At 40.8% G+C, this 22,880-nt stretch overlaps 2 protein-coding genes across 6 annotated transcripts in view; one reads left to right on the forward strand and one right to left on the reverse strand.

The window, feature by feature from the left end:
- The window catches only part of LOC138951790 (protein phosphatase 1 regulatory subunit 14C-like), a 73,294-nt gene extending 65,125 nt beyond the window's left edge, over positions 1-8,169 (reverse strand). The window contains exons 1-2 of one of the 3 annotated variants that reach the window (XM_070323340.1): positions 7,945-8,169; positions 4,380-4,482 (exon numbers count right to left, since the gene is read on the reverse strand). The gene's annotated coding sequence lies outside the window, so the exon portion shown is untranslated. Of the gene's footprint in view, positions 1-3,098; positions 3,201-4,379; positions 5,127-7,944 lie in introns of those variants that run through there. The other 2 variants (XM_070323341.1, XM_070323342.1) reach the window with 2 other exon arrangements.
- LOC138951785 (AT-rich interactive domain-containing protein 1A-like) lies at positions 38-22,849 on the forward strand. 3 transcript variants are annotated; one of them, XM_070323332.1, is made up of 8 exons: positions 38-431; positions 2,291-2,549; positions 6,364-6,480; positions 6,967-7,110; positions 9,707-11,368; positions 14,562-14,618; positions 17,205-17,267; positions 17,671-22,849. In XM_070323332.1, the coding sequence occupies exons 1-8, from the start codon at positions 90-92 to the stop codon at positions 18,192-18,194; spliced, it is 3,168 nt and encodes a 1,055-aa protein (XP_070179433.1). In that variant the 5' UTR covers positions 38-89; the 3' UTR covers positions 18,195-22,849. The 3 variants fall into 3 exon arrangements, with proteins under 3 accessions (XP_070179433.1, XP_070179434.1, XP_070179435.1); XM_070323333.1 differs by having other exon boundaries at positions 9,707-11,362; XM_070323334.1 differs by lacking the exons at positions 38-431; positions 2,291-2,549 and adding an exon at positions 5,769-5,895.
- Positions 22,850-22,880: the final 31 nt, after the last annotated feature.

Below are 22,880 nucleotides of genomic sequence, written 5' to 3' on the forward strand. Positions count from 1 at the left end.
TCATTACACTCTCTTCAGACAAATGCGCATGCGCCCCGGAAGCATAGCCATAGTTTGTTGTCAAACCCGTCTGCTGTGAAACGTTCAATATGCGGGTTTTACTGCTAATTCTCTCCGTTATTGTTGCTATCAAAGCTTCAAAGGAGCGTGCACCACTACAAGGCCTTCCCAAGGAGGAGAAAGACATTTTATTTGAACTTGTAAAGCGTTTAGAGAACGATGACGTTCATGATAAACTTGGGTGGAAGGACACTGCTCAGTCGAGTCAGTGTGATGTCTCGCCGAATAAGAGTTCTATCATAAAAAAGAAAGAATCGTTGAATAACGGAGCACAATTTATCACGTTGTACAAAGGTGCAGAAAGCAATGAAGCATGTTCCGACCTTTGTTGCAAAAACGTGTCGTGTGATTTGGCTGTGTTTGAGGACAAGGTACGCAACAACAATAGTACTTTCTCATAAATTGCATTCTTCTTCAAGTTCTTGGTTTCTCATGTGCACTTTCGCATTCTTGCAGACTTAAAAAAGTTATAAGGAATCTTGTATGTTCTTCTACCACCCTAATTAACCCCTAATGTTTCTTTTGCTTGTTTTACACAAATATTTACATAACAGCTGATGATGTATGGGTGATGATGTATCTAGGTTATATAAGGTATTAAGGACCATAGATACGTAGATGTCTTTTACATCTCATTTAAGTTTTAACGTCCAATTCAAACTGGGTCTAATGTGTATGTGTAATTTTGACATTACATGGCACTTGTCACTCATCATGTTATACAGACTTTTCAGCATTAAATGTTCCATGTCTAGTCTGTCCTTGAACTGAATGAGATTAGTAGCGGTTTTAGTTCTGTTACTGTTAGAAAGTGAGTTTCAGACCGATCCAACTCTATTGGTAACTCACTAACTGAACATTTCCATATCTACTTCTTCTTCTTCCGAGTCAAAATGCGCATATACTCAGGGCTCCCCACAAACGCTTTACTCAGAGGGCCCTGGGACGCTCAATTATATTAATACGGGGTCGAAGGACTCCCCCGGCGGAACTTTAAAATTAGAGAGTAAGGGGCACTGATTAGTTTGAGCACAGACAAGTACATATCATGCCAAATTCACAGAATTGGCGAATATACAGAATCGACAACATTTTTGCTCATTTCGAGTAAACGGCAAAACGCTGCCCATTAGCTGAAATTGGCAGTATATTACATATTAAAACTAGTACTAAAAGGCTACAAAAAAACTTGCGCATTTTGCAAAGTTGGCAGCAAATTTTGGGTTTTAAAGTTCTCAAATGCCTTGGAAAGATAGCAATAATCGCTTAGTTATTGCAAAAAAGTGCTGTTTCGGAGTTCTGCTTGACACAGACCATACAAACCATAATAAGGTGCTTTAGCAATGTTAATGCATGTTACTGATGACAAAAAAAATTACAGATTAGCGGCCAATTTCATGAAATAAGAAAATGTATAAGCCGTTACGCATTACAGGCAAAGCTCTGCCGATTTTGCGTAATGGGAAAAAAGGTTATTGATTCAGCGAATTTGGCAATTCCATGAATTCAACACTACATGTGGACTGGGTGGCCGAGTGGTAACGCATTTGCGCTCGGAAGCGAGAGGTTGCGAGTTCGACCCTGGGTCAGGGCGTTAGCAATTTTCTCCCCCCTTTCCTAACCTAGGTGGTGGGTTCAAGTGCTAGTCTTTCGGATGAGACGAAAAACCGAGGTCCCTTCGTGTACACTACATTGGGGTGTGCACGTTAAAGATCCCACGATTGACAAAAGGGTCTTTCCTGGCAAAATTGTATAGGCATAGATAAAAATGTCCACCAAAATACCCGTGTGACTTGGAATAATAGGCCGTGAAAAGTAGGATAGGCGCCGAAATGGCTGCGATCTGCTGGCCGATGTGAATGCGTGATGTTTTGTGTAAAAAAAATCCATCTCACACGGCATAAATAAATCCCTGCGCCTTGAATATGTGCGCGATACAAATTGCATAAAATAAAAAAAATTTAAAAAATCCCTGCGCTTAGAACTGTACCCACGGAATACGCGCCATATAAGCCTCATATTGATTGATTGATTGACATGTACATGTATGTGAAACTGAAAGTTTGCTAAGAAAGTTATGTTTCATGAGGTGTTTTAATTTTATCATTTTTTAATGATTTTGACTCAAAATTCTCATGGTGCTGTTCCTGAACATTCAGTTGTTTTTTTTAAACTTTCATTCCAACAGTATTTTGTGGTAATTGTTTGCTTGTGCATATTTTCTCTGTAGGACGACCACTACTGTTACCTGTTCCGGTGTGATGGAAAGTGCAAGTTTGGGCATCATTCAAGCTACATATCCAATAACATAGCTCATCGTTCCCAACCACCACCATCTGCAGCAGAGGGCAGTGAGCGGGATCTAATTGACCTTGGACATGATTCCGACACCGACAGCAAGAACGATGGTCAATCTTTCAAACCCACTTCTGCTGCTGCCACCACTGCAGTTGCCACAGCTCCTTCTACCTATATCAGGGCTCATTCTGGTACTTTATTTTCATTTTCCTTTATTTGTGTGCTTCTGTTGTGTATGAATGACCTTATCTTTCCTGAAGCCCCAAATTCAGCAGCAACTTCTGAAGTTCACAATAATTTTGCAAAAGAATGGGTAAGAATCGGATTTGATCCGATAGTGATGTTTCAAGTGCAAGTTTCCGCCTGCAAGTTTTTGTGGAAAAGAAACACTAGGCACCATCAAAATCAGTTTTCTTGGGTGCAATTTGTATAATCCCTGAGAGAAAAATAGGTGTATGAAGCCAGTATTAACTGTCCGTAACGAGTCTTTTCCTGCTGGTGTTGCTTGATTAGCTCTTATCAGTGTGAATATCATCAGATGAATCTTGATGACTTTCTGAAGAAGTCTGCTAAATTACGATCTAGACTTTAGTAGATAGTATGTATATATGTCGGCCATCTTCTTTCTCACTTTCTCATTCCACCGTCTCTTACTTTCCTAGAGCTCTATCAAAGTAGTAGTAAAATGTCTACATGTTTTCACATGGTGCTTCTTTCCCGGCTGTGAGTGGTACACGTACCTTTATCTCCTGGAATGTTCTGTAGCTTTATGTCCCAATCACAAACAAATATTCACCTGTATTTTTTTTCCTCCTCTGTGACTATGCTTTATTCTTATATCCGTTTGGGTGTTGTCTGGATATATATATCAACTTCCAACAGAAGAATAAAAGGGATCATGTGACACAGAGTGTATGTGTGGCATGCAGTGTTGACGGTGTTTGGGGCAGAAGTGGTTACCTAACCTAGATTATAGATATCTTGAGATTGGGAGAGCTGGGTAAACTTTTGTATGGTATCAGTCTATTACTCACTGTTAATACAGCTTAGTCACTTTCCAGATAAAATTTGTTATTCTGTACTGTGTAAATTGTTTGGCAGGAGATGTACATGTATGGGCCTAGAATCTGGAGCCTTCTTCATTCTTGTTTCTTTTTATTTCAAGCAGACCGGCACGGTTGGCTTAGTGGTAAGGCATCCGCCCCGTGATCGGGAGGTCGTGGGTTCGAACCCCGGCCGGGTCATACCTAAGACTTTAAAATTGGCAATCTAGTGGCTGCTCCGCCTGGCGTCTGGCATTATGGGGTTAGTGCTAGGACTGGTTGGTCCGGTGTCAGAATAATGTGACTGGGTGAGACATGAAGCCTGTGCTGCGACTTCTGTCTTGTGTGTGGCGCACGTTAAATGTCAAAGCAGCACGGCCCTGATATGGCCCTTCGTGGTCGGCTGGGCGTTAAGCAAACAAACAAACAAACAAATTATTTCAAGCAGATTGTTGAACTTGAACAGTAAAAGCAGGGGTATTGAAAACAATTAGTTTGCTGTCATATCTCCACCGTATACTTTTATTAACTTGATTCAAAAGAAAAAAATATTGTTTTATTTTGAACTGGAGCTGGTAGGGGAAAGAAAGAAACTAATGTGACAGTTCATGCATTGTTCTCAGGACTTTCGTTAGTTTTGCTTTTAGATACTGTTTGTGTTAACAGTAATTTGAGTAAATCTGGCAGTCAGTAACATAATACAACTCGCCTCCTGAACTGAAAGTTGTTAAACTGAACAAGGCAATGAAATAAGATATGGCTAATACCAGAAACGCTTTACTGTGCACACTTTTTTCTTCTTTTTTTTTTTTTTGAAGCGTTAGAAAGGTAGCAGCTATTGTCGCTTTTGGGGGACAGTCAACAAGTTGTAATCAGATTAGTTTCTTGATTACGCATTAGACACCTTCTTCTTTATATTTTTTTTCATGTACGCATCCAAATAGTTTGGTGAAAGGGTGATGAACAAGACATTCTTACCTTGCCTAGCTGATGAGGTATGGAGGGTGTTTTTTGTGTAAGATAAGTCCTCCAAGCTGGGATGGGGGTCACCTATGTTGTTGGAGTCAGACAGGTTGGAACACTGAAACACATTAGGGCAGTTCTGAAATCCAGCATCACCTACCTCAGTCCTCGATGTGGCTTTAACAAGAATTAGTCCAGGTGGGATGGGCCGCCAGGTATAATAGTTTAATTATACACACACACGGGATGAAGCTGGACTGAAGAGACTGGCCTAGAAACCGCCTTCCAATTTTTGCATCAGAACACACACTTGCATATTTGTGTCTCAAGATCCTTTTAGTGGCACCTCGGCTGTGGAAGAAAGTCCACAGGTAGACATTCAGGGTATGTACTCCACTCGGGTGGGTAAACACACTGTAGTAGATCCTTGTCAGGTGGGGAGGGCTCCCAAGACTATGGTGGCACAAAGGAAAGTTTTTAGACCCCTGGTGAGCTTGGTTAGTGGGTAAACGTTCGACTGTTTGCCAAGTGATATTGATTGTTCGTATAGTCTAAGTCCTGTCCCGGGTAGCTGACATCTGTGGTGCTGAACACTTAATCTGTCGAGGGTAAAACTGATAGATAGCCGGGCCTCTTAACAAGGGCGGGTAGATAGTCCCGATCGCACTTCTTACTGCCAAGTGCACACTCACTATCTGGTCTCTTGATACCAATAACACTGGTGAACAATGCCACCATCAGGAAGTACTGTTGTGTCCCAGCACGATTTGGGGATTTTTTGTGGGGAGGGGATAGGATTATTGGGTTTGGGGCACCTTATTCAGTCTACTGATACCTCTGATCAACAAGTCCGGTCTGTGTCACAGTGAACTGCTGGTGCGGTTAACACTGTGTCCTGTTCAAACACCTGCTGTGTTTGTGGTCGATACATTACCTCCTAGTCACACCCTATGCCCTCCCTGCATCTCCTATATTTCCCTGTGGAAATTTATGTGTTTTTCATGAACACATGGCTTTTGGTATCACGTTCCAAGCTCTTTTTATGGCACAAAGTTAAGTACAGACCTGTACTTGTCCCTCCCAGCACAGCCCCCTCCCACATCCAAAACCTTTTTTCTGGCAAAGGGTGATCTTCTGTATGTATACTTGTTCACACCCCATGCTGATGTTGTGGCCAAAAACCATCCAGCCACAAACCTTCCCTTCTCAACCCCTTCTTTGTCCTGCCCGCCAAGGGTGGGGGACTTGAGCGTGCAATGACACGGATGGTTGCCTCATGTTATTCACACAGGGCAACTCCTCGACCTCTCTTTTTGTCATACTCACAGCCCCTTTGCTGGGTCCGTGGGGCTAACAGCATCACTGTGGTTGACTTCAAGGTGACGAGAGATAGGACAAGCTGTGAAATGATCATGGTTGTGTGCTTTAAAGCTTGCTGGGGTGAATGACACTTGCCGTCAGCAATGAAGATTAAAACTGAGGCTTTGTGTGTGTTTATCTGTGCCTTGCGTCTTTCATTACTATACAAGCAGTATGTAGATTACAAACACCTTGACTGATTATTTTTTTTTAAATGCACTGCGTCATAATTATTTTGAACATATGACATGTTTTGAGAAAAAAACATTCTGAAGGAGCAGTTAATTGATCTTCAATTTACTAAAGAGAAAATCCCCCGAAAGCGGCGTATAAGTGCCTAAATGGCGGGGTAAAAACTGTCATACACCTAACAACCCACTTGGCAAAAAACAAGACTGTACGTGGGAGTTTCAGCCTATAAACGCAGAAGAAGAAGAAGAAGAACGAAAGAGAACAAATGAATTCAAGTGGTAGTAATACAGAGCAAATCACTGTACCACATGGCATTTTGTCACCACAAATATTTGGGCCTCAGACATGTACTTTCTTCAAAGGATTTTTTTTTCACATGTTTTGGTGTTGCTTGTTGTTGAATCTTGTATAAGTGTTTCTAATTGCTTTCATATGATTGTCGTTACAGTGGGACTAGAAGGACCGTACTGTGAGCGCGACTTGCATTGTGAGGACCCTGAAGCTATCTGCAATTTTCACAAATGTCGCTGTCGAGAGAGCTTTTACAGGAAAAGCCACATTTGCCGTAAGTCCGCAAATAAGCTGTCCTGAAATAAGATGATGAATAGGAATAACTGTTTTTGTTATTAATTCTTTTAGCGTTAGTAATCTTTTTAATTGAATACAAATGCTCTGTTTTCGTGTATGTTTTTGTCATCCGCACACACACACACACACACACACACACACACACACACACACACACACACACAAACAAACTAGACATTTGAAACTAGCTGATATTCATGACAGAACATCACGGTTTTCTTTTTGTACAGAGAAAATGTTTTACAAGAGGATAGAACCAGAAACAAGTTATAGTGCCATTTTTTCTGGCTGTATTATGAGAAAGAATGAGAAATATTATTGACTAAACATAAGTGTGTAAACTTAGTGAAGGGCTGAATGTTTTCATATTTGTGCAGAATGATTGTGGAAAAGAAGTTTGATTGAAGGCTATCCTGACTGTTAGTTTTGTGTCTAATTGTGTGGTTGGTCCTTGTTTTTACAGGCCAAGTCTGCCCCCCGTCCAACTTTGAGTGTCTGGAACTAGGGACGCTGGGCCGAGGCCCCCAGTGTGTGTCTGACCAGCAAGTCTGTGACGGCATCATGCAGTGTGCTGATGGTTCTGATGAGTTCAACTGCCCTGACACAGGTCAGTTAGCTTTCTAACACTGTACACACATTGTGTACAAGTTGCCTGGTGAAGTGTTGTTGAGTGGAACCCCAATTTAAGATACCTCCCCCACACCCCACCACCCCCCCTTTTTAAGACAATGCTTTCTTGAGAGTTTCTTTTCATAAAGTCTGTCAAATGAACTGCATTTTCAATCATTTTTCTGTTAAGACCTGCTTTTCTCACAGTTGCTGGTCTTAAAAGGAGGGTTCCACTTGATTGGGTGAAGGTGATAGTTATGAGTGAACATTCTTTTGACGTGTACTTTACATTGTATATTTATAGTTATAAGCAGTGGGTGGTGGTCAGTTTATGGGTTTTTTTGTTTGTGTAAAGGCTGGCTTTTGGTAGATCTGTTTTTCACCAACCTACAGATGTGTATGGGTTGTTTTCATTGATGTCAACACTTCCCCTCCCGTCTTACTTTGTTGTCTAAACAGTTCAAATCAAAGGTGATATAAGTTAGAGGCACAGGTGATATAATAATTGACCATGTACCAGTGGATGTGTTCTGTGCAGATGGTCTGCGTTTATTTCAAATGATGACTAACACTTTCAAATTCGTAAAAGTTTAAATGCTTGGGTACTAGAGTTTGATGAAGTTTTCTTTTGTGAACTTCCTATATCCGGGACTGCACATGTCCAAATCCCAAATCAATTTTTACTTGGCAAGCTACTAAAAAAAAAGCATTTTATTATCACAAGTTCTTCTTTGTGTGTGTATGCATGTTTGTTCAGTGAAGTGAAGTGACACTAATCCTTAAAGAAGAGGGGGAGAGCACAACATATGAAGAAAAGAAAAATTACACATACCTTTTTCACCCTGCACTTCACACCAAAGAAACAATATCCTGCACCCTTAGATCAAGTTATATCTTGGTTTTGGTGGGTGTTTTTTTTTATATCCCAGACCTCCTTTTCTTGCATTTGACTTGGCAGTGGTAGTCTTACATAGAAGCTGAACCGTATGCCACGGACGGGAGTTGTGAAGTGTCTGTACACTTGAGTTTCAACACCCAGTCTGTTGGATCTTACTGTTAGTGTTACCTGATATCTACACTGAGAAGTATGGCAGATTTATTACTGTGCAGTACTCTGAGTTTGCTTATCTACTGCGTCAGTTGTTTGCTGGATGAAACTCAAGTGGTTTTACATTATAGATTTTCATTTTGTCACGCACTGGCCTGACGTCGAACCCAAAGACGTAATTGAAATGGTGTCTTGCTTTTTTTTTGGAGGGGTGGGGTTTTTGTTTGTTTGTGTTTGTGTGTGTGTGTTTATATTTATAACAACAATTGGGGGTGGGGTGGGGGGGGGGCGTTTTTATTTTAGGCTGTTACTTACCTAAACTACGTAGAATGACATTCAGGGTCTGTTTTCCATGCCTTCGAAGAAATGTAGAAAATTATCGTATGAGACAGCATTCTCAGATTTTAGGGCTGTCACTGCACACTTTTGCTTTCTTTCTTTCTTACTTTCTTACTTTCTTTCTTTAAATTCAGCAGGAAAAAGAAGAAAAAAGCAAGTTTTCTACTCACCTTTGTCCTGTATAGTAGGCCAATTATGCTTTGTACGGGTTAAGTATGCACCACTTACATTTTTCAGGGATTTTCATCTGTGCGAAGACAATTGAATAGAGGTTTATTCCACTTCAAAAGTACAAATGCAAGACGAATCCTGTCTTTCAGCGTCGCACAAGGCAAAAACTCCTAAACTCCTATCATTGTGGATTCAACTAATCCCTTTTACCTGACAAAATGCCCAGTGTAGGGTGCTGGGTAACACTGCTGTGGCACACTGTAACTCCTGGTGTTTTGTGTGAAGAAAGATAGAGCATGACACCAGGGTGTTCTTCGGGGATCGTAATAGCTTCTTGTATAATTCCACTTGCCGGTCCCTTTGTCAGCTGGTTGTTTTTGCACAAAAAAATGAGCATTGCCTCTGAAGTATGTCTTTTCTTTCCTTTGTCCCCCTTTGAAAAAAAAAAGTAAGAAGTTTTAATTGCGTGTTCTGTCTACTTAAGTTTGTTGGGATCCATTTGTCTGCTAACAGGAAGCAGTGGGTCTAGAGATTTTTATTTTTTTGCATAGAAGTGGAGATACATTGTGCTATCAGAATTTTGTTTTGTTTTTTCTTTTCTTGGAGAGAGATTGATATGGCAAAGAGAAGGAAAAAAGTTTGTATGTAGACATATGTTAATTGCATGTCACAAGTGAGGAGTGGTCTTTGAACATGCACCTGTTGTTGAATGATGTCAGAGAAAATTCCAAACCAGCTTCTTTACCAACAGGCTTCAAAGGCATGTTCTACCTTTAACGTTTGTAGGCAAGTTAATTTTCTGGGTTCCTTAATACCACTATGCAGTAAAAATAACCAATCACTGAGGAGTATTAGCAGGCCCATGAAATCAGAGTTAAGTGTGTATTTGTGTTTACTTTAAAAAAAAAAATTGGGGGGGGGGGGGGGTTCATGTTTTGCTTTCATCCCCAAAACAGGTCTGGACTGCAGCAAAGATATTGTTGTACAGATGAACATCGTGTAAAGAAATGAGCATGTAATTTTTTATCCTAAGCAGGTGCACCTCCACTCAGGACTTGGCAACAACAACAGCAGTTGCCATCTCATGCTGAAGCAGCACAGCAACCACAACAGTCACAGCCAGCACAGCCCTCGCGACAACAGCAGCAGCCTTTCTCTCAAACAGACTATCTGGAGTCTCAGTTCAACGAGCAAAGAGCTCATCCTATGAACGGTGTTGGCCAAGCCAACAGCCCCATTTCGCCCCAGGGTTTTCAAGGTCAAGGTCAAAATGTAGGTCAAGGTGACACCCAGCCTTACCAAGCTTACAACTCCCAGCAGCAAGTGGAGCCAAAGCAGGAGATTGAGAACTCTGGGCAGTCGCATGGAGTTAACCAACAGTCTGCACCACAGGCTCCAGCTCCCGGTTCTAGCAGTGGGTTGAGTGGCAATAGCAATGGGTACATGGGAAACAGTGCTGCACATGCTCCCCCCAAGGGGCCAGGGTCACCACCACAGCAACAAGGAGCAAGCTATCAGCAGCAGAAGCCAGCAGGAAGCCAGCAAAACTATCAGAATCCTGAGATGCAAAAGTCACAGCCTCTTCCGCAGCCCCACCACGCTTTCCAGAAGGTTCCGAGTCAGTCTGAAACCATGCAGCAACAGCAGGACTCACAGCAATCTTATTCAGGGCCTCACCCCAAAGAACCAGACCACAAAGCACTACCACAACAGCCATACGAGAACCTGAGCCCTCAGCAGCCAGAGGCGGGTCCGGATACTCAACAAGGCTACCAGAACTCCGGGTCCCAAAGGTACCACCCTGCTGGATCACAACCGTATCATGGACAGTTGCCCCAACAACCAGCAGTGGATTCCAGAAGACCCCCACAGCCTCACAGTAGTGGGCAGTCCATACCACAACAGAATCGTCCACACAACAACAGGATCTACACAGAAGGTGGAGGAACTGTGAACAGTAAACATGTTGGGTCACAAGGCCAGCATATTGCACCTGTGTATGAGCAGAACGCTCAGCAGCAATCCCTCAATCAGCCCCGACCCAATCCCCAGAAGGTGGGCCCTGGTGCAGCTCGCCCACTTCATGGTAAGCCTGCAGACAAGTCTGGTTCATTCGCTGGAGCCCGCCCACAAGGTCCCCGCACCACAGAGCGTCCTGTGCTGAATGACGGTCAGAAGACTTACGTAGTACCTGGTCACAGCAAGGGGCAGAACGACCCTGGCACAGCCTACCAGCCCCCAGTGGGAAAAGGCATGCCTGAAGATCCTCGTCACCATTCTGCTTACGATGTGCGTGTCGGAGAACCCAGCGTGCCCCTTCGCAAAACCGGCAGCGGTCAGAAGTCATTCCTCAACCCTGAAGAACTGAATGACTATGACACCCAGGGGTCCTCTCACTTTTTGGACAGCTTGGGGGACCAGTACATGCCTGAGAATTCTCTGGGGCGGTACAACTCTTACGGACGCTACCCGGGGACCTATCAGCAGGGCTCGGGTAACCGGGGCAGCGGCTATTCAGACCAGCTGTACCCAGGAAGTCAGGGCCAGAGAGGGTACCCGCAGCAAGGTTACCTGGACTTTGGCTACCCCTCGTCTCAGTACGAGTTTGGAGAGTTTGACCCATCCTACGCAGAAACGGAGACCTACCCTGGCAGTCATGATTTCCCTGCATACAGACCGGGCAGCAAGCTAGGTTATGGTAATCACAGAACGCTATGTGGTTTTCATCTCTCTCAGTGATTTGTAAATCTGTTGTGATCAGTGTTTTGCTTTCCTCAGATGTTAGTTTGCTCATGTTATATTTTCGTCACAAAATATAAATGTACATATATTAAGTCTGAGATTGGCGTGTTTTTCTTTGATGTTACTTGTTAGGTCACATATATTTTATTCCCACTAAGTGTGTTTCCTTTCTGTCAGTGTCAGAATGTTTCCCCTCAAGTGTGGTCCGCTATTTTGTGTAAGGTTTTGTTTGCTGTCAATGATATAGGCCTTGCACTGCAAATAAAATATCAGTGTGTTGTCCGTACAGTTTTGCTCCAAGTGTTGTGTTTCTTCCTTCTGTATTTCCTGTTTTCTTTTTCATACTTTGTTTTGATGTAAAAATGCATGGTTTGTTGTCCCAGCAGTAGCCTACATTTTGTTTTTGTCACTGTCCAACAGATAAGTCAGCTTCACTGCCTGTTTTGTGTATATCTTTGAGCTAAAATTTGTGTGAATAATTTTTCTTTTTTTTGTTTTAAGATAGCTTTCTTGTATAGTCTATATTCAAAGAACTAATTTACTTAAGTATGTTTTTGACGTATACCAAGCAAAGCGGTTTCACAACAGAAAGCGCCAAAAGCACATTCTAGTTTACTAGATCAATTCTATGCTAATGTATGAACGAGCACGCCCTTCTTTATATTGGCTTATCACTCTTCTAATGTTTACCCTTACATTGCCGTCTGTTTGTTTGTTCATTCATGGGCTGAAACTCACACGGCTTTTATGTGTATGACCGTTTTTACCCCGCCATTTAGGCAGCCATACGCCGCTTTCGGAGGAAGCATGCTGGGTAAATTCGTGTTTCTATAATCCACCGAACTCTGACATGGATTACAGGATCTTTTTCGTGCGCACTTGGTCTTGTGCTTGCGTGTACACACGGGGGTGTTCGGACACCGAGGAGAGTCTGCACACAAAGTTGACTCTAAGAAATAAATCTCTCGCCGAACGTGGGGACGAACTCACGCTGACAGCGGCCAACTGGATACAAATCCAGCGCGCTACCGACTGAGCTACAGTGGAGGCTCTGTTTGAAGTGCATTTTAACCTTGAATGTTAGTTCACAGAGTGTTTCACTATTTAAGTGTGTTTTATTTTCAGCCTATGATGTAGGCCAATATTCTCCTTCTCCTCGTTTGAAAACCTGTTATATAGGCATTTTCACCTTGATATAGTGTTCGGCTACAGAGGAGTGTAGTTTTCTCCGACCAAGAGTTTGGGAACCTGTCATCTTTTATATTTTGTGTTTGCACATTGTGAGTCCCATCACTACTTAGTGTTTGTGCATAGTCATTTTTGTAGCAAGATGTTCAGTGTCGTAAAATGTGGAGAGAAAAAAATATGTTTATGGTGATATTTTGTAATTCTTCAATTGTAGCTGTAGCCCAAGGAGTCCTTGCTGTAGCCCCATTTCTTCATTTTTGTCATTTGTTTGTTTACATCTTTGGAGATCTGTATTTTAACCATGAGAGTTCACTTTTGTCTAACGTATGAATTTGTCAAGAATGTTAGCAGAAGAAAATAAGCTGAGATGAAGAGAAAAGGATTCATTAGGAGTTAACCTTCGCCCGACCGGGTTATCGACTACACACCGAAGACATCGTGGGGCCGTGCGGACCCATGCTTCTCAAAGAAGGAAAAATATGCATACCCTTCCATAGACCCATGCTTTCCAAAGAAGCAAAAACGTGCATCCCCTTCCGTAGACGACGTGGTTAAATTTCTGCGGGAAGAAATTAAATTAAATTATTAATTTAATTATTACCGTGCGGACTAAAGCTTCTCAAAGAAGAAAAAACGTGCATACCCTTCTGTAGACGTTGTGGGGCCGTGTGGACCCACATTGTTATGTATTAATTTCACTCCACGCGACTTGCTTATTAACTCCAAAATTAAACAGATCGTAGAAAATGATGTTTAGAGGCAATACCGTGTCCGAACTCCCCCCGTGTACACTACATTGGGTGTGCACGTTAAAGATCCCACGATTGACAAAAGGGTCTTTCCTGGCAAAATTACTTAGGCACAGTTAATAATTGTCTACCTATACCCGTGTGACTTGGAATAATAGGCCGTGAAAGGTAAATATGCGCCGAAATGGCTGCAATTACTGGCCGTATAAAATTTCATCTCACACGGCATCACTGCAGAGTGCCGAGAACTGTACCCACGGAATATGCGCGATATAAGCCTCATTGATTGATTGAATACCTGAAGGTTTGTGACTTTTCTCCCAAGTTTTTGGCTCACGAAGTGTAGCCTATGCGATCGTAACTTTGTCTGTCTGTGCGTGCGTATGTGCGTGCGTGCGTGTGTATGTCTGTGGTAGAAACTTTAACATTTCGTCATTTGAAGACGTCACAATATGGCGTAAGAGGGTTAGACGTCACGCGAAGGAATGTCTCGGTCATTGTTATTTTGAGCGGGCCGAAACTAGTTGACAGTCGTGTCTGTAAGTAGGCTACATGCAGACAGACAGATCTAGATCTAGTGTCTCGCTTTCTTGCACAGTGTCACCTATGCTTACTGTGTGTGTGTGTGTATGTGTGACGGAGTGATTGAGTTTGTGTTACTGTTTGTCGATTTCTTACGTGAGCCTTGAAGGCTTCGCCTCTTGTTATGTAAGTTCCTTCTTTGAGAAACATGGGTCCGCACGGCCCCACGATGTCTTCCGTGTGTAGTCGAAATTTGACCTTTGTTTTCTTAATTACTTCTCGCTGAAATTTAATGATCTTTTAGGACATAATAGCTTTTTAGGTGCCTGAGGCATTCTTAAAATCTCATTAAAAAAGTCCAACTAGTTTAAGAGATATTTGCAATTAAACACCCTTCTGGGTCCACACGGACCCACGACCACCGGCGAAGGTTAATGATTATACATTCTTACCAACACTTTCGTCAGTAACTGAACTTTTGATATTTATTAAAGCAGAATTAATGTGGTATCACAATGTGACATTGTGTACGTTTACTGTAAAAGATATCAGTTGGAGAAAAACATTGACAATCTTTGATACAGTCAGTGATTCATTTTAGTGGTTTTAACTATATAAAAAAAAAAGACTAGTGTTTATCAGTTTACTTTTTTTCTGAGACACTCATTTCAACGCTTTTCTTCTCTTCAGATGGACCATTGAAGGGCCAACATGCTGCAAGCAAAGATGATAAACTCTCACACCAAGGTCAGTGTGCTACAGATAGCAAAGTGTGTCTGATAACACTGTGAAACTGGTTACATCATACTGGGATAAAGATAGAATGGAGTCATTAGCCTATGTAATTTTTGATTTCTCTGTTGATTTCATCTTGGCTGGGAACGCAGAAGAAGAAGAAAGAAGATTTCTTTTAACTGTTTCATCTCTGATGTTTTAATATCTGTTACTGTTCAGTTTAAACAATCATCTCACTTTCCGTTTCTTCTGATTCAGTGCTGCTGCTTTTTTGACTCGCATGCGAAGCAAAAGTGAGTCTATGTACTCACCCGAGTCATCCGTCCGTCCGTCCGTCCGTCCGTCCGGAAAACTTTAACGTTGGATATTTCTTGGACACTATTCAGTCTATCAGTACCAAATTTGGCAAGATGGTGTATGATGACAAGGCCCCAAAAAACATACATAGCATCTTGACCTTGCTTCAGGGTCAAGGTCGCAGGGGCCATAAATGTTGTCTAAAAAACAGCTATTTTTCACATTTTTCCCATTTTCTCTGAAGTTTTTGAGATTTAATACCTCACCTATATATGATATATAGGGCAAAGTAAGCCCCATCTTTTGATACCAGTTTGGTTTACCTTGCTTCAAGGTCAAGGTCACAGGAGCTCTTCAAAGTTGCATGGGTGAAAGTAGCCCGTCAATTGACTGAAATCCGTCAATCTGAAAATAAGTCTGATGGAAATTCCGTCAATCCGCAATTTTTATTAAAAAAAAAAATAAAAAATTTTTTTTTTTTTTTTTTTTTTTAAAATTTTTAAGCGGAACGCGTTTTTGAACTGCTATGCGGTAAACCCCGTAGGTGAGGTTTCTTCGCTTTCGGATTCGCTCTGCATCACGATAAAAAAAAAGTTCTCGCGTTTTGGCAGGCATTATGAAGTGGTGACACGATTTCTGCGACAAAGATACCGGTTTTGACGGAAAACGCATGGACAGATCTTATTGATGCTGGTCTAGCCAACAAATGGCGATGGGACTGGTTGGAGTTCATGAAACTAAAACTGTGTGTGATAAGTTTGGTGCTTGAAACTCAAGTGCTTTTCCTTGAGAACTTTGCACTATAAGAGATGCTACTGCTTAGTTGCTACTTTGTGCAGTGCTACATCATGCTGTTTGCATGTGTGACATTCTGTTTCATCATTTATTTCAATGCCTGTCTGGCAATGTTTGCTTCTTATAATTAAATATTTCGAACTTTTATTTCAGTTGTTCAGTTTCTATTTCATTTAGTAATTGGCTGTTGTCAATGTTAATTGTTATCAATTGTGTCGTTGTGTTGGAAGATGCAAGTGTGAAAAGATACAAAAGAACAAGAGGCGAAGCCATCAAGGCTCACGTAAGAAATCGACAAACAGTAACACAAACTCAATCACTCCGTCACACACACACACACACACACACACACACACACACACACACACACACACACACACACACACACACACACACACACACAGAAAGAGCATAGGTGAAACTGTGCAAGAAAGCGAGACACTAGATCTAGATCTGTCTGTCTGCATGTAGCCTACTTACAAGGACACGACTGCCAACTAGTCTCGGCGCGCTCAAAATAATAATGACCGAGACTGTCAGTACTTCCTTCGCGTGACGTCTAACCCTCTTACGTCATAATGTGACGTCAATGTAATGTGACGTCTTCAAATGTTAGAGTTTCTACCACAGACATACACACGCACAGACGCACGCACGCACGCACGCACAGACAGACAAAGTTACGATCGCATAGGCTACACTTACGTGAGCCAAAAATGATACTTCTGTGAATTGTTTTGATTTTGTTTACCCTTTTTACCATATCATTAGAATCTGAAGGTATTTTTTTGACCTGCATGATAGTGACAAAAAGTGTATTTTTTTGCCAGGAAAGGCCACAAAATCACAATGTATAATGCAAAAATTCGTTTTCGTCCGGGGGGCGTTGCCCCCCTGGACCCCCTAACGGGGCCCTGCCCCGTACCCCGCCAGGGCCTGGGCGGCCCCTGGACCCCTGCCTCAAAAAATTTTCAGTCAATTTGATTTTCATAGCTTTCACCCATGAAGTTGGATTGTATACATATTTTGAAGTGACCTTGACCCTTAACTATGGAAGATAACTGTTTCAAACTTAAAAATTATGTGGGGCACATGTTATGCTTTCATCATGAGACACATTTGGTCACATATGATCAAGGTCAAGGTCACTTTGACCCTTATGAAATGTAACCAAAATAAGGTAGTGAACCACTAAAAGTGACCATATCTCATGGTAGAAAGAGCCAATAAGCACCATTGTACTTCCTATGTCTTGAATTAACAGCTTTGTGTTGCATGACCTTGGATGACCTTGGGTCAAGGTCACATGTATTTTGGTAGGAAAAATGTGTAAAGCAGTTCTTAGTGTATGATGTCATTGCTAGGTTTAGCTGAAGGTCAAGGTCATGTAAAGGTCAAGCATGTGAGTCGTATGGGCTTTGCCCTTCTTGTTCTGCTGTATTCCAACCATGTCAGATGTGTGATAAAAAAAAAACCTGACTTAATAACACTTTTTTGTTGTTGCAGGTGACGCTCTAACAGGTGATCTTCAGAAATCTGGTAGTATGCCTTCAGGTGTTAAGGACAAAGGTATGCAAAATTATTTACTTCCGTGAAATTGTGTTCGACTATACAGTATTAAGCTTTTTTTGCCATTTCAACATTTTTGCCTTATCAGATCTTTCAATCTAATTTCAGGATTTTTAATTTAACTATGCAGAATCAATCTTTTCAGTATGTTGCCGGTTTAATAATTTTCTCTTGTCAGATGTTTTTCTGGTTGAATACAGTGGATCATCATCAAAATTCAGTTTTCTTGGATGCAGAGGTTATGTAGAATAGTGTGTGTGTGTGTGTGTGTTCCCTTTTAATACTGTACATCACTACATGCAATCAAGTGAATGTTTTGTTTTACTAAATTGGAGTAAAGGCATGATCACATGAAAAAAAGGCAGTGAAATAATACATTTGATTTGTATGAACTGTGTTCCAGTGATCCAACCCACAGAAGGTAAAAACCTTACAGCTGACAGCAGTATGGACACAGACAGCCGACCACTGTCAGCTGACACAGATACCAGCGAAGTCAAAGCCGAGGAGGGGAGCCAGGAGCCTAGCAGCAAGGAAGATACACACAAAACGGACACTGCAGACAACTCAAAATCTGCCGATGACTCCAGTTCTGCTGAAAAGCCAGACAGCTCTGCCAAAGATAACACGGGCACCGGTGATTCTTCAAAAAGCAGCCACGCAGAGACAGCACAGGACAGTAACAGTGACAGCAGCGATCTTGTGAAGAGCCAGAACGCTTTCATTTCGCGGGAGAGAGTCAACTTGAAAACGGAGGAGTCCAGCATGCAGGGGCCCATCATCGCCTTGTCGCTCGGCCTTGCCTTCACCGTCATTCTCCTCGTCTTTGTAGCGTGCCGCCTGCGTACCGTGCGTCGCCGCTTGCGGAAAGGGAGGCCCCTTCATTCTAACGAGGCAGATTATCTCATAAACGGCATGTACTTGTAGGCAAAGAGTACTTGCTGTGGTTTGGGGGTTTACGATAGGGTTTATCATTGGGGTGGTTAGGATCACGGTCAAAGATGAGATAAACAGGACATTTTCTTTGTGTATATGATACTCAAGAGTTCTCTTTTGTAGAAGTGCTGATGTACTAATGAACATTTATGATCTGAATAGTCCAGTACAGCTGATCTTTGCTTATTTACCCTTTTCACTGAATCTCAAAATTATACTGTTTCAGGTTCTATGAAAGAAAATTGGGAAGCAAGAGTACCACAAAATACCTTACAGCCCGTAAGAAATAAACGTTTGGGATTGCTTAGTCAGAACAATCATTCATTTGTTTATTGCATTGGAATTTCATTCTGAAAAAGGAAGCTCAGAAAGAAACATTGTTTTCTAAGTTGTTGCTGTGACTCTGGGTGGTTTATTGTTCAATGCTGTTTTTACATTGCCACATACACTACTTTGGGTTTACCCAAATAACACAAAACATGGACCTTGTCACATTAGAGATGTATCATGTAACGGTACATGGAGGAATGCATGGGTGAGTTTACATGGACGTTTGTCAAGAACAGCTTTAACTGGTCTTTGTTGATTTTTTTTTAATTTGTGTGAGGGGTTGTTTGTGGGTTTGTTTGTTTTTTTGTGCATGTGTGTGTTGTTATTGTTTTGTGTGTGTTTTATGGTGTGTGGGTGGGTTTTTTTTTCAGGGGACAGAGAATTCTTTTTAACCTTCAAAAGTGTAAGCGTTTAATCTCACTAAAGTAATATGGGAGGTTGATGCATTCTTGTGTTGTTCTTGGCTTGATATTATGCATGAACTTAACTTTTGATGTAAGCAAGTGTATATTTGACCCATGTTTTCTGTAGGGTATGGGTTGTGCAAGGTGAAAGTTAAATGATGTGTGGTTAAACCAATGAGGTATACCCGTGCGTGTATGTACAGTATTTGATCCATGTGACAACTACAATATTTGAAAGCTTGGATATTGCCAGGCTTATGCTTTGAAACACAAACACACACACAGCAATAAACGTCGTTTGAAAATATCTGTCAAGTTTTTATGGTGGAAGAGTTGCTTTCCCTTTTTCCCCGTTGTCCATAGAAACACTGAGGCAAGACTTAATTTCTATGGAAAACAAGAAAAAACAAGGGAAAGAAACTTTTCCAAGTTCCACTTCCCATAAAAACCTGACAGAGTTATATCCGGAAATTGTCTATTAAAAAAGTATACCCATGATTGTATAGTCACCTCTTTATCGAATTAGTCTAATTTTACATAGGAGGCATCAGCATATTTTTCTATGATGACCGTTTCTTTTAGCAGCTGTGAAGTATAGAATCAAACATAACGACAAAAATACAAACAGGGTTTTTGAGTGAACATGACAGTTCAAAATCAAAAGTGATTGAGAAAAACTGTGTACTATAACTGGTTTTGGTCTCCTGATCTGTTGCCAACTTACATTCCTGAGCTACATCAATTGACCAATTCATTTGCATTCCACAAAAATATATTTCACTGCAGCTGTAACTGCATTTATTTATCAAAGTGTGCAATATGAAATAGGCTCTCAGACATCAAATGTGTTTCTGATATGTCATTTCACATGACTGTGACCTGATCCATGAACCTTTATGGCCTTGAGGTTTTTTTCTGTGACATATTATATGCCAGTTTTCTTCCTGGTCAGTCCAACACATTTACTGTACTTGAGAGCAATTCCGTAACTTGTTAACAATTGTATTTTTTTCATACCTGCTCCCTCTCTTTTTATTGATTGATTTTTTTCTGAACAAGAACTTTTTAGTCTCACAGAAGAGTTTATTAAAATTCTGTCGTCAAAGGTTACATTTTTCAGTCTCAGGCAGATTCACTTTTGTACCGTTTATACCCGTTTTGATACTCCTGTACATATATATAATGGAATAAATGCTATCATGCTTTATGTACTCAAGTTTGTTCGAGACTGTAGTAGTTGCAGTAAATTCCAAGCTTACATTCCCACCAAAACAATTCTCTCAACTTTGTGTGTGCAATGGTTGTGCATACACATCATCTGTTAAAAGGCATGTTTGTTGCGCTTATGTCATATGTGATACGTACATGCTAAGCTTTACATGGATTCAGTGATTTTACTTGTATTTGTACAAGCATTGTACATTTTCTCGTGATCCAAATGAAAAGAAAAAAAGCCATTTGTTGAGTTTGCAGATGTTTTTGAAAAATCTCTTTGCAAAAAAGAAGTATTTGCAAAAAGAACTTTTTTTTTTATTGAGGCCAGACAGTTTCAGCATCCTTTACCTAAGTTGTGATCTACATTTGTCAGTAATGCATTTATGGATTTTTGTTTGTATGGTTAAAAATGCGGATCTTGTATTGTTCTGTCTTTTAACCTTCGTGGTTGAAAACGACGTTAAACACCAAATAAAGAAAGATTGTTCTGTCTTTGGAGGGGAACATTTTTCCAACATTCTACGCAACCTTCTCTGCGTATTTTTTGTTTGTTCGTTTTTGAATTTTTGTCACATAGCATTCATGTAAATTTTGAATATTTAAGTTTCATTTACCATGCTGTTACTTTGTGATTTTATTTTATGTTGTTTTGTGTTTTAGGATGCTTTATCGGGTTGTCTGCAAGAAAGTTGTCTTCGAAAGTAATGTAGAATGAATAGGACTTTGCTTGCAGGCACACCCCAGTACTAAAATACTTCACAACATTCCAGTTGTGCTTAGTCTTTTGTTCTGTTTCTGTTAATGTCTTTACATACGCTAATCCAGATAGGTCCCGTCAAATGATCTCTTGGATCGAAGTTTCTTATCTGTTTGACTTGCAACACAAGTTTACAGTGCATAGACGTGATCAACCTTCAGGAGAAAAGAAATTGGCAAACCAACTGTCAGCACTTCTGGACCATCACATGTTTCTGTTCTTTTGAGTTCAATGCTTTTTTATATTTAGTCAAGTTTTGACTAAATATTTTAACATCGAGGGGGAATCGAAACGAGGGTCGTGGTGTATGTGTGTCTGTCTGTGCGTGTGTGTGTGTGTGTGTGTAGAGCAATTCAGACTAAACTACTGGACCGATCTTTATGAAATTTGACATGAGAGTTCCTGGGTATGAAATCCCCGAACGTTTTTTTCATTTTTTTAATAAATGTCTTTGATGACGTCATATCCAGCTTTTCGTGAAAGTTGAGGCGGCACTGTCACGCGCTCATTTTTCAACCAAATTGGTTGAAATTTTGGTCAAGTAATCTTCGACGAAGCCCGGACTTCGGTATTGCATTTCAGCTTGGTGGCTTAAAAATTAATTAATGACTTTGGTCATTAAAAATCTGAAAATTGTAAAAAAAAATAAAAATTTATAAAACGATCCAAATTTACGTTTATCTTATTCTCCATCATTTGCTGATTCCAAAAACATATAAATATGTTATATTCGGATTAAAAACAAGCTCTGAAAATTAAATATATAAAAATTATTATCAAAATTAAATTGTCCAAATCAATTTCAAAACACTTTCATCTTATTCCTTGTCGGTTCCTGATTCCAAAAACATATAGATATGATATGTTTGGATTAAAAACACGCTCAGAAAGTTAAAACAAAGAGAGGTACAGAAACGCGTGCTATCCTTCTTAGCGCAACTACTACCCCGCTCTTCTTGTCAATTTCACTGCCTTTGCCATGAGCGGTGGACTGACGATGCTACGAGTATACGGTCTTGCTGAAAAATGGCATTGCGTTCAGTTTCATTCTGTGAGTTCGACAGCTACTTGACTAAATATTGTATTTTCGCCTTACGCGACTTGTTTTTCTTGATTAGGCATTTTGAGCTGCTCAGTTATTGCAGGTGTATTGAAGATTTTCCCCGAGTACGCAGTAGGAGGTTCCAGCAGACTTTAATTGTGTGTGTGTGTCTGTCTGTCTGTCTGTCTGGACTTAACAGCTTATTGCTGGGAAACTACTGGGCGCAGTTCTTTCAAAAGTTGATACACTAACTTGATAATAGGTCCGATTGATCGTATTAAAACTTCATAATGTTACCTGGGACCTAAATGCCCCAAAAAACACAAAAGTTCTTGACGGTTGGACGAATTCAATCGCGGGTGGGGATTAATTTGGTCTCGGCAAAGAAACTACAGTGCAGGTTTGGTCTCGGTGAGACTGAAAGAGAGACAGAGAGCACGAGAGAGAGCGACAGGGACACTGTGTCAGTGATTCAAGGTGGTGGCTTGGTGGCCAAAGGTATCCGGGTTCGATTCCCGGCATGGGCGGTCTATTTTTTTAATTGTTTTTTTAATTCTTGTTTACTATTGTTTATTATGAACGTTTTAATGTTTTATTTTACTCAAATAATTGTTTTAATTGTGTAAAATTAATAATTTTTTTTTTTTTTTTTTTTTTAAATCCATGTGCACAAGACAAAAACTTTCATACTGGGGGAGCGAGCCAGTCTGAAGAGTACTCGGGTCCAGCGCCAGCGTTTTTTATATTCAGTGGCGTACACAAATTTAATTTCATGTTCAGTTACACTTACAGAGATGGTTGTGTTTTCTCTCAAGGCTTCTTATTTAATGATTTGTGTTATTGTCTTATTCTGTGATATATGTTCACAAACAAAATTAAAACAAACTTTATACTGCTATCTTTGGCTTCAATTCGGCTTGCCCAGGTGT

The sequence above is a fragment of the Littorina saxatilis genome, linkage group LG17 (genome assembly GCF_037325665.1).
Source record: "Littorina saxatilis isolate snail1 linkage group LG17, US_GU_Lsax_2.0, whole genome shotgun sequence".
NCBI classification, from domain to species: domain Eukaryota; kingdom Metazoa; phylum Mollusca; class Gastropoda; order Littorinimorpha; family Littorinidae; genus Littorina; species Littorina saxatilis.

Coding starts and splice junctions, on each gene's coding strand:
- LOC138951785 (XM_070323332.1), top strand. CDS start 90: ATGCGGGTTTTACTGCTAATTCTCTCCGTTATTGTTGCTATCAAAGCT. Junction 11,369..14,561: donor GGGCAGCAAGCTAGGTTATG/GTAATCACAGAA, acceptor TCTTCTCTTCAG/ATGGACCATTGAAGGGCCAA. Junction 14,619..17,204: donor TGATAAACTCTCACACCAAG/GTCAGTGTGCTA, acceptor TTGTTGTTGCAG/GTGACGCTCTAACAGGTGAT.